The sequence below is a fragment of the Tenrec ecaudatus genome, chromosome 8 (genome assembly GCF_050624435.1).
Source record: "Tenrec ecaudatus isolate mTenEca1 chromosome 8, mTenEca1.hap1, whole genome shotgun sequence".
NCBI classification, from domain to species: Eukaryota; Metazoa; Chordata; class Mammalia; order Afrosoricida; family Tenrecidae; genus Tenrec; species Tenrec ecaudatus.
In genome coordinates, this window is record NC_134537.1 from 32,417,448 (window position 1) to 32,429,745 (window position 12,298).

Below are 12,298 nucleotides of genomic sequence, written 5' to 3' on the forward strand. Positions count from 1 at the left end.
TGGTCCTGGCGATGGTCGTCAGCCCCATGCCTTCCAATTATACTCTTTTGACATGTCCAATTCAGTAAGAAGAAAATAAGCAAGCCAACCCCTTTACAATCTTTTTCTCACTCTTTTTTCCCATTCACTAATTTAACCATTAACTTCTAAAATATTGTTTCTTGTGGCACTTTTATGATTTAATTTTCAGCCAAGACATAAGAAACATTCAACGTATTTCCACTCGCACAATGTTGATGATGTTGAACTTACGCATATTTCAGACTAACTCAATGTTAGTGGTGTTGGCTTTATACCCTTTTCTCTCTTTTTTTAGACAGTTGATTATACTACTTGGCTTCCATTTCCTTAAAGCATAATTTGGTAGGAGTTTAAATTGAAATGTCTTTTCCCATTTTTATCATGAATGGCAGGCAACTTTTTGGTCCACCCAATTCTGAGAAATCTAGCTTTAGGTTATATAAATTGAGGAACTCCTCTTGTGGTAGTAGGATTAAATAAAATATTTCAAGTGGGATATGTGGAATTAAAATACCTAAAAATAATACCCATTATCACTCATTAATGAGTTTTGGAATGGCGTTTCTAGCTTCTTTGGTAGCACTCAGAACATTCCATTTTCCTCCTATTGTGGGGTCTGCTCTGTGACACAAAGGGTACATGGTATTTCCATTTCTCTTAAGCCACCGGACAAGTGCTTGGTGTTTGCTCACTGGCTTTTAAAGTTGGGCCCCAAACTTTCCTTTTAGGTACACTGAAGGCAGGAAAAATCAAAGGGCTCACATTCCTTTGTTCTCATCCAAGCCCACAATTAGCTGAATCCCTATTCTGCGCAGCTAGAAGGAGGAGGAAAGGGATGGGCCGACAGACATTTTACTGCCTTTGAGGAAGTGCTCGGGAGTTTCTTGGTCCATTTTGACTGGGAAGGCTGCCTCTCTAATTGGCCTGCTGTCGGGGAGCACGTGCCCCGGGGACCATTATCTGATTTCCCCAGGACAAGCAAGAGTGCTCTGTATACTGACCCTTAATTTGAACACAAATATCTTTTCAATCCCTTCCCTCGCTGTTGCCTCAGGCGTGGACACCTAAAAGCTTTGGCTCAACCAGGGATGGAGACACTTGTAGGAGCCTCAGATTTTGCTTTGTTTTCCTCTCTTAGATGTCTCACCTGCATTTTGTTTTCTGTTCCATAACAGCACCTGTCCGGAGAGGAAGCTGAGGGTGGAGGTTAGAGTTGTAGAAGTTAGAGGGAGAGAAGGCGAGAGTAACAGCTGTTCTTGTCAACATGGGGATAAGTGTAAAGAGATTAATAGTTATTTGAAGAGCAAATGGGGACATGGCATTGGGCAATGGAATGTGAATGTATAAATGTAATGGAATGAGCATGCGGCCGTTAACATTTAGACAGATGGTCTCTGGACTGAATGGAATGGTGGTTTTGTGTGTGTGTGTGTGTGTGTGTGTCTATGTTCTCATGTGAAATAATGAAAGCTCAATGAAATAATTCTATTAAACTTAAAGGCTAATTAAAAAAATAGTCTCAACCCCTTATACATTTCTCTGGGAGTTTATTCATCTTGACTTTAATTAGTCTGTGATTCTCAGAGTTTGATTTGGATTGAAGACCCAGACTCCATGTTCTCTTAAGGGCAGAGCTATGGCCAGCTTCCGCGTCTTTCTCTCTCTGTGTCCCATTTTGCTGACATGAAGAAACAGTGAGCTTCCTATGTGTCAAAAATATGACAAAGGGAAACCTTATCAGGGCAGGTTTGCCCCGCCTGGAACTGTGGGAAAGTTGGCTCTTGCTGAGGAACCATTACCCGGTCATTCCTGATATTTCTAATTGTGATGAAATAGAACCCGCAACCAGACGATGTGGTTTCAAAATCTCCACTTTTTTCGTACTAGCCCATGTTGCAGCAAATGTCTTCCTCTCCCTGACTAAATGGGGAAAACTTAATTCATTTTCCCATAATCGTGAGCACCTGCTCTGTGCTCAGGTCCAATCACACAGATTTGCTAGTGATGGCAACCCACAGCAACAAGATAGGACAGGGTTTTCTACAGCCACCCCGGTGTGTGTTTCAGAGCCTGTGACCCTTAGGAGCACAGAAAGCCCCATCGTCCGCCATCAGAGTGACGGGGCTTCATACTGCTGACCTATGGGATCACAGCCCAATGCATACCCACGACACCACCAAGGCTGCTTTGGTGGAAGACACTACACAAACTCCTATGCTTCTGAATTATACCGAGGATTGACCATTCTACACTGTCTACTTCTTAGATTCTACTTCAGAAAATAATAACTTGCTTCAAGGAAAATGGAAATGATCAAAAAGTTGATCATATTTGGATACCATATTAGCATATTGCTTTTAAAACATATAATTGTCTCTCCCATAACCCTATACCCAAGGATGACAGCCCCCCTCAAGAATTTATCAAATTATCGTTTGGGGGAGACTACTGATAACCTAGCACATAATTCAGGATTGCAGGACTGGGAGGGAATTTGAAGGTCATTTGATTTTCCTTCATATACCACAATTTGATGGTTAAATCCCCTCTAGAACATGTCTATTACACAGCTTTCTTTTCTGCATCCTGTGGCAGGAAGAACAAAAAAAGATTTGTCAGGATACTTATGCTGCTTTCAATAGCTTTTGAGGAGATCATGTCCTGAATCTCAAGAAACCCTCACATGCCAGCAGTAGGATCTGGAGGGGGCCCGTATAAAACACACATCCCAAACTTCTTTCGGGGTTTCTGTACTCCAAACGGGGGGGTTACGTTGGATGTGAATGCATGTACCGAATGATACCTTTTTCTCAGCGTAACGCACTGTGCTTAAATTGCTAACATAAAGATTTCTGCATGTCCTGCAGCCACAGTACACAAACCTGGGGCTTCTGAACAGCATGGACCAGCAGATACAGAATGGGTCCTCGTCCACCAGCCCCTACAACACAGACCATGCGCAGAACAGCGTGACGGCACCCTCGCCCTACGCGCAGCCCAGCTCCACCTTCGACGCCCTCTCTCCATCGCCCGCCATCCCCTCCAACACAGACTACCCAGGCCCGCACAGCTTCGACGTGTCCTTCCAGCAGTCGAGCACAGCCAAGTCTGCTACCTGGACGGTAAGAACATAGGCCACTCGAAGTTGTCATTCTGCACTGTCCAAGGGCAGTGCACTGAACCAAAGGGGGAGAAAGTGGTGGAGAGAAAAAACCCCAACCATCTCAGCCAGTGTGTCCCTGCCTGCTTCACACTGCTGTGAACTCCAGTGTGTGAACATAGCAGGGAGAGCGAAACACGCTGGCAGTTAGAAGCAACAGAATCTTGGATGGTTTTAAAAGCCCCAGAATATGAGCTATTCCCCAGTCTTGTTATTTTGAAGAAATAAATATCACATTATGGTGTGATAAACTAAACCAGTCTATTCATGAGGAAAGGTGTACATTGTTCATGCGTGTAGGCTGTTTTTAAAGGCATCACTGTTTGTGTATATGTGTGGGTGTTACATTTAGAAAACCAGTTTGTAATCCTGGAAATGGATACTACCAATAAGTAATTTTAAAACTCCGTGGGCCTTAAATAAGTACCGATGGATTACTCTAATACGTGGCTGGAGAGCATTTGCAATCACTGCTTTCTAAATGGGACACAAATGTGATTTAGAATGACAGTTTCCCTGTGGATGTTTACAATCACTTATCATCAAAACGAACACTTACCTGGTTGGCAGATGCACTGCAGGTTCTGTCAGGACTGCGCACAACTCAGGGGATGCTAGATATACAAGGGAGCTTCGCAGAGGTTCTGGAATCTTCCATTAACGTTTAGCTCCATTGTTTCGAGAACATTTTGAAGCCACCTCATAGTTGAGACCTCATATCTGGGACTCCCTCAAATTGGGTCCTTAAAAGTGACCTGAGAACCTAGGAGCAGATGCTATATCATATACAGGTAATCTTCCTACCACCTTCTGTGTTACCATTCTTCGTGTAGAAATCTTAAGGCCTTTTCCAATCTTACATAACACATCTAGTCCAGTCTCGCTCAGCGCCTCTGCCCTCAGAGAAGCACATGGTTTCACTGAATATGTTGGGCACGGGGTGATGTCTATTTCAATGGTAGGTTAAAAGACACTTTGTGTGTGGGAGTTGGAGAATTTTGTATTTGTTTGGTGTGGAGCAGAGGGACACACTTTTCTTACATGTGATGGCAGACATGTCCGGAGCCGGGGAAAGGGGATTATGGGAGCCAGACCGTGGATCGATCATCTATGTGACCGTAGAGAAGCCACTGTAACGCTCCTCGATGGAGTCTCTTCCTTTGTGATGGAAATTTGGTGAAGCCCATCTTTCCCTCAAATGAAATTTCCATATTGATAAAGCAGCACAGTTCTCAGAAGGTCCTGGGTTCGACCATTAACTAAGTGGCATGGATTAAATGGTTTTGTTCTTCGTGGGTTTCGGGTCAGTTGTCTATTGTTTGCCCTGTAGACTTTAAATAAAATAGTGGTTGAATGAGATCTTCATTCTAGTGTATCCTATGGTATTTATATTTTTTATTAAAGACACCCTTGTTACAACCAGGCTTCTTTTAGGCCCGGTTGCATTTCTTTTGAATTAAGGACAATGAAACCTTTATCTGAGTAGCAGCCGAGAACATCTCAAAAGATCTATAGCTAAATCTTTGAGCTCCCCCCCCCCCAATCCAAGTACATTTTTAAAAGTATTTTCTCCCATTAGCCTCATAACCAAAAATGTTATCTCCAGATTTACAGATTCGGAAATATCTCGTCGGGGTAAAGTTTACGCAGCTATTAACCAGTCAAAGAGGGGGAAGAACCAGGGCCTCCTCACTCCCAGTTGAAAGTCTCTCCATCTTCTTTTCTGCGCTGTGCCTCCTCTGGACTGAAGAAAGGCAGGAACAGGCAGCCTCAGGCTCTGGCTCCTAGGGAGCTGGTCCTTACATCCCGCAGCATAACTCGTGGAAGGCATTTTCTGTCGAGCTCACACTGCACCTGTCACAGCAGCTGGGCCTCTTATAGCAATGGCCCACGCACTGGAAGCAGCAAACATAGCTGCCCTATGGGAGAGGTCGCACGTATTACATAACCTCTGGTAATTCTGTAAAAAATCCCACTAAAAGTATCTTACCGCTTTATCACTTGTAGTCCTTTTTTATGGAATTGTCCCTTTTCCCTTTTCTTTTCTTTTCTCTGTATTTTAAATAACAAATGTGAGTGGGCTCACGGTTCTAAAAACATATTGCATTTATTTTAATTACTCCAAAGGAAATAGTATGATCGGATTTTTTTATATTCTCTATTTCGCAAACACATACAAGCACATAATCTGAATCCCGAGTTTAGAATTTAGTTTGCAATGTTCTTATAACCTCAAAATAATTTATACTACATATAAAGGTCTGCCATTTAATATGACACAGTGGGTTGGGATTGTAGTTGGCTACCATTGGCCAATTAGGAGATGGGTTGATGCAGTGGCTTCAGTAATGGCCTCATCAATGTAACAACTGAGAATGATACAGGGTCAGGTGGCATTTTCTTCTTTTGTGCATGAGATTGTTATGGATGGGAGCAGCTGGCTGCCTACATAACAACAGCAGCAGCAGCAATAGCCAGGGCACCTGAAAGGTGGTTTGAAAATGGTAAAAATGTAGACACAAATAAACGTCAACCATGGAGACTTACTAGCAGCCTGTGTGAACTTCCCAAAGAATTCAGTCTCTCTGAGCCTCCCTTTCCTCACCTAGAATAGAGATGCTAATACTGTCTTACCCACGGGGTTCCCATAACTATGCAGAAGACACACCTGTCAGTGCCTGGCTGGACACCCAGTGTGCGGCAGGCACACAAGGTTGATCCATCCTGAATTTGGAATTCTTTTTATTTCCCAGACATTAATGTATTACAGTTTTGTTGAAAGGTCAATTATATACTATGTAATGATTTGGGAGAATAAAAAGCAAACTGTCTACTGCTTTGGGGCCACTCGCATGCAGACTACAGGCCTGAGGGATTCTGATAGTATCCACTATCTAAATATGTACACTAGTCGATGACACAGGGTGACACGAGGCGCTCACAGAGCAGAGCTCTGAAAGCTGCTGGACTGCTTTTCCGCCCTGCCTAAGCACCCACACTCTCTCTCCTTGTCGGCACAAGGACAGTCCCTTTCCAAAATTCAGGATCTGTTGGCTTTAGCCATGTGTTCTTTATTTTTAACCTGGAGGTGTCTTTTGATATTCCTGTGATAAACAAAGCCTAACAGGGCCTCCACTTATGGAAGAACTAGCAGAGTCGTGTGCAGCGCCAATGTTCTGGAAGCAACCCAACCGCTCACCACCTGGGACACCAGCAGCCAGATTATGGCCTGTCCATGTAACAAAGCATCATACAGCCCGTAACAGAAATAGCATGGTCTGGCGGAGAATGCCTTCAGAGTGCCGGGGAGGCAAAAATAGCTTTCTGTAACACCTACTTGAGAATTGAGTTAACAGTACTGAACACCATCACCGGGTGGGGCCCGTGATTTTGCTATTATTATGCTCGACACAGGTGGTGAGGGCTCTCTGTGAATAGGAGTCCACTGGCCTTGATCTTGGCTTCACGCACCTAACCGGTTGCATACTCAAGGCTCTGGCAGAATCCCAGGTTGATTTTATTTACTGTGTTCCCTCTGAGGGCACGACCTAGTCGATTGGCCATGTGATCACATTATGCTGTACCCTGACCCAGCGCCCTGCACAGTCTTCAGCCAGGGGGCCTTGGTGACCATTAAGAAACTTGCTTTGGTTTTCTCTTCTCAGCAGTGGAAACAGTGATAGTTTTCAAGCTGACCCTCATGGGTCACTGCCTTGTGAATGTGGTCCTTTTTGCGTCCACCAGGATTTAGGAAGCGCCTTATTCCACGCCCTTTCCTCTGGAAGCTTTGGGTTGTGTATGCAACTGTGAAGAATCTGATTTGAGAAAGTGAAGAGATTAGAGATGTGGCGTTTGGAGGGGAACAGCCAGTTCTCAGGGGGGTGGGGTTCATTGAGTCCAACATCTCATCCTTTTGCAAGCGCTCTCCTGTTGGCTTTGGGGCCCACTGAGGGCTCATGGCCCACCCTCACGGTCATCAGGTTACCTGAAATGTAAGACTTCCAACAGAATACCGCTAGCTCAGCAGAAATCCAATGCAAGCCAGCTCACTGCACGGTGCTCTGGAATCCCGAGACTCTCAAGAATAGCCCATGCAAAGGACACGGTGTACAGAGACGCTCTTCAATGACGGAGGTGGTTTGCCAGCTTCCTTTATCCCTTCTAAGTGAGCCCTAAATGAGGTTGCTGTACCCCCATGAGTGTGATGTGTTAGATTTCATTGGAGACACTCAGAACAAAGTTCTTTTCTCTTTTTCTCATTGCTGCCCTGTGAATCATCTGAGGCAGGCGTCCTCAAACTACGGCCCGCGGGCCACTGGTGGCCCGCCGAGGACATTTATCCAGCCCGCCGGGTGTTTTTGCCCCATTTGTTTTTGATATCAAAATAAGATATGTACATTGTGCATAGGAATTTGTTCATAGTTTTTTTTAAAAGTGATAGTCCGGTCCTCCAACGGGTCTGAGGGACAGTAAAGTGGCCCCCTGTTTGAAAAGTTTGAGGACCCCTGACTGATTCTGAGGTATACAGAGGGGTGCTCTTTCGTACCCCTTCCATGATGATAAAATTAGAGCATTGGACACATTAACCTTAACCTAGCTCACAGGAGAATGCTATAAAGTGCCTAGATATTGTTGGTGATCATTTAAAATCCATATCTAACTTCAGGTTTTGGATTTTAAAATAAGTGACTGAGTTCAGGTCTGTGCAGAGGGGCTACCCCTAGTCCAATGGGTGTAACCCAATCAGAGGCGTTTCTTATTTGTTTAGAGCGACTCTCATGTGATTGTGATAGGCAAATTTACTTCATGTAATTCTCGTCACTGTCCCACATCCTCTGGAGCACTTTACTGAGTGAGTTCTAGAGTTTCCATGTGCGAGAAAAATCTTCAGCTGCAGTGGAATATTATCAGAACCGATGAAAAATAAATGAATAACTAACACGTGCATTCTGTTTGCTATTACAAAAACCTTTTTTTCTTTCCTTGCATTTTCTTCCTCTTGCTGTTCTGCTGTCTCCTCCTCCTCCATGTCTGCCTTCTTCCACCCACAACATCTCTCCTCTCTTTTAACTTTGTTTGTTGTACCTCATCCAAGCCACAGCCACTGAGTCAATTCTGACGCATAATGTCCCTAGATAGCATTTCTGAGACACTAATTCTTCACTACCCAGCACCTGACCTAACCCCTAACCCTCAGTGCCACCGTGGCCCCTGTGTAATGTTGTTAGTGGCAGTCAATTCGATTCTTTAGATTTGTCCATAGTGACTGCTAGTAATATCAGTATCTGAGTTTCCATTGTATCGTTTTCCCAGTTGGTTAAAAGAAACTTTGGATAAAATTGAGAGGCTCATGATAAGAATCAATCATGACGGAAATCTCTAGCAAAACAATAGGAATTGTATCAGTTCTTTTGCAGTTATAAAAAAAATCACTGAATCTTAATGAGCTCTCGTGGTGGAGTGAGTTACCTATTCGGCTGCTAGCCACAAGGTCAACAGTTCAAAGCCACCAGCTGGTCTGCAGGAAAAAGTTATCTACTCTCACAAAGAATTACAGTCTGGGAAACCCACAGGAGCACTTCTACTGGAGGGGGACCAAACTACCACACCCCGAACTAGAACTCACTGCCCAAACCGAACTCGCTGCCATCGAGTCAGTGCTGACTCAAAGGGGCCCCTGTGGGCTTCTGAGGCATTTATTGTTCACCGGAGTAGAAAACCCAGACTTTCTCCCAAGGATCTGCTAGAAGGTTCAAATTGCTTGATCATGAGGATTAGCTCTGGCCTGTAGGGTCTCTAAGTCAGAATCAACTCAATCAGTGAGTTTATAGTTGAGTTGAAACGAATGAGTCATCTCAAAGGTGGCAGACTTGAATATTTTACTCAGACATAATAATGCTCTGTCCTTTGAAATTACATACATTAATTGCTGGCTAAAATAAACTAACACCTAACTCTGTTGTCATCAAGCCAATTCTAACTCCTAGTGGCCCTGTAGGCCGGAGTAGAGCGTGAACTGCTCCATACACTCTGCAAGGTTGGATTCTTTCCCGGAACTGAATGTGCACACCATTCTTCCGTAGTGCTGTTGGACTTCTTAAAATACACTAAGAAGTGCGCTATTAAAATAGATTTTCTTCTTATAATTATTATTATTATTTTACAGTAAATGACCTTCCTACCTCTTCAATCCTATGAAAATTCTATTTCACAAAATATCTAGTGACATGCAGTATGGACTACTTGGCACGAAGGCAGGGTTTATTGTTGGTTGGTATCTCCTTTTATCATCATGACATTTCTGGAACTCGGTAACTAACTCTAAAATTGGCCAAACCTATCATCAGAAAAGGGTAGTGAGATTTAAAAGGCTTCAAATCAATTTTCTCAGCTTACTCACTGATGGCTTATTTTTAATAGGCACATAGAGAGTGTGTTAGAACAAAACATTCCTGAAAATGAGACATAAACAGAGAATAACGCCATAGAATTTTTTTAATGACTCAAGAAAAATAGAGTGTGTCATTAAGCTCAACTGGGATTCCTTGAAATGATCAGTCCAGAATGATGTGTTCCGTTTGTTGTGGGACTGTCACTCCTGGTCTGGTCCCATCTATGAGCCGTGTATCTCCTCCTTCTCTTTGTATCCCCTCAAGGTAGTCATTTGCAACATGTGACCAAGCACCTTGCAGTTAGTTCTCACCCGTTCTGGTGGAGAAGAGTGGATGGAGGTTTCTCATGAAAATGATTTAGCAATCTAGTTGCAGGAGTAAGACCAATTGCATCTATAATAAAGCCTCATGATTTTATACTAGCAGCAATTAATATATTCACTCAGGTCTCTATGACCAAAAGCGAGGCTGGAAATAACAGGTGTTTTGGCCCACCAACTTCTGATTCTTCAGGATTAAAGAAGAGTTCACATGGAATTGGATGGTAAAGTCTAGACCACTGGTCCTCAAACTTTTTAAATAGGGGGCCAGTTCACTGTCCCTCAGACCCCTTGGTGGGCCGGACTATAGTTAAAAAAAAAACTATGAACAAATTCCTATGCACACTGCATGTACCTTATTTTGAAGTAAAAAACCAAAATGGGGCAAAAACACTCAGCAGACCGCAGTTTGGGGACCCCTGAACTAGACACTTGCAAGTCGTGGAGATGTGTTGCCGATGTGGGATGTTTTTCAGAGCCAGGGGTCCTGTAATTAGACACACAGAAGTCCTTAGGTAATGATCGTAGTTGCAATCTTTCCCAGGTTTTTAATAAAGAGCAAGACCCTGTCATCAAGTCTCTCCCAGCTGAACTTTAAGAGAAAAGTTGATAGTAACCAGTTACCTTAAGCCTAATTTATTGTGACATAAATTAAGTGTGGATTCCAACTTTGTAAATAGATGTAGCACAATTCGTCTAGTTAGACTCTAATAATGAAGTGTCATGGTATGTAATTATGAAGCTCTATCTATGTATCTATCTCTGACTCGCCATTTTAACATCAAAGAAAAGTTGGAAGAATGGAGAATTCCATTTCTAATAGTTTTAGGCAAAATCAAAACTGTCTTTTTATATAGTGATCAAACGAGAGCTCTTTCGTGGTCTGTCCATTCATTTTGATTCTGTTTTGTAATAAATTATGCAATTTATCCAGTGCCATTTACAGGACATCCTATGAAAAATATGGTGATTAAGATGAAGACACCATTTCAAAAGTGGGTTTTTTTTTCTCTCCCTTTGAGTGGTTTCCAAGATGAATTAAATAGGGAGAATGATGAATACTTAAGAATCCTCAATTGAATTTGAGAAGTCATCTGACAGACTCTTAAAGAGGGGGCTCATTAAGTAGAACACAGGACTCAGAAAAAAGACTTTTGGGTATGAGAAGCTGTGTGATCTGGGGAAAACTGCTGCGTCTTGGCCCATCTGTTAAATGGGTATTGTAATGTTTACCTGGCAGGAATGCCGGGAGGCACAATTAACGTTTATAAAGTGCTAGAGGAATCTGAGATATGAAGCTCTAAAAACAAAATATGTTATTATCTTATTCTGGATTTTTATTTTGAGATTGACTTTCTTGAAGATTACATCGCATCCATGCTTACAATTCAGGTACTTAGGTGAGGTCTTCCACTTAAAAGAAGACATGGATTGAAACCATATTTCCCTAGACATACATATTTATTCCATACCCATGATTGTATATCTCTCTAGAGGCACAAATATGGGATAAAATCATATTTTATCGTTCTGAGTATTTTTAATGTAAAATAATTTTTTCAGAAAACATGTTTCATCAAATCTTCCAACTGCTAACAACTGTTAATTAGGTTCCTTTTTATGAGATGTTTTATTAGTAGTATTTCAACAGGTTGGACAAAAATATGTTTTAGTAATTCTTACTAGGTCATGCAAAAATAAGTGTACATACTTATATAATTAGGTATGGTACGCTCGTTGAGTAACACCGGAATTCATTTACAAGAATTATTGTTTGAGCTGGAGCAATAATCCTCCCCCCTACCCCCGTGCTTAGTTTTTCCTTCTACCATGTGGGTTAAACTGTGCTTTTTATATTTATTAATTCAGAGTATTGAAGTTAAAAAATAGTCTCTACCTTTTTTCTTTGTAAAAACTGCCACATCTTCTTGGAAAAACTAATCATATTTCCTCAGTGTGTCATAATTATGATCCATATTTTGACCAAATAATCCATAGATATGATTAGCTATATATCATAACAGTGAAGCTATGACCACTGTAAACCACTGTAACCATTTAAAATAGAAAAAAGATTCTCACAGTTCTTTTACATTGGCTTCAATACCTTTGGGTTTTTGACATGTATGTGCTGTTTGCTGAGAACATAACATTTTTACACTATTGTTTTTTATAAACTTAACTAAAACTCTTCTTAAGCACAGTGGCATGCACAGTGGAACTTTAGGACATTTCGGGGAATAATTTGAGAAAACCAGTATCTCTCATATATTTTCTTAAGGACTGTAGAATGGTAACCTTACAAATGAATTCCTGTGGCTAGGAATGATATTTAAAAAATAATATTGTACTATAGAAATTGAATGAGCATATCTTAGGTAGGACATTGAATAATTTTTGATGGT

The 12,298-nt window shown here is 42.0% G+C and overlaps 1 protein-coding gene across 3 annotated transcripts in view; it reads left to right on the forward strand.

Moving 5' to 3' along the window:
- Nucleotides 1-12,298, forward strand: part of TP63 (tumor protein p63) — a 235,571-nt gene that overhangs the window by 155,213 nt on the left and 68,060 nt on the right. For all 3 annotated transcript variants that reach the window (XM_075555627.1, XM_075555628.1, XM_075555629.1), the window contains exon 4: nt 2,889-3,143. In XM_075555627.1, coding sequence (XP_075411742.1) covers nt 2,889-3,143 — 255 coding nt within the window. The remainder of the gene's footprint in view (nt 1-2,888; nt 3,144-12,298) is intronic.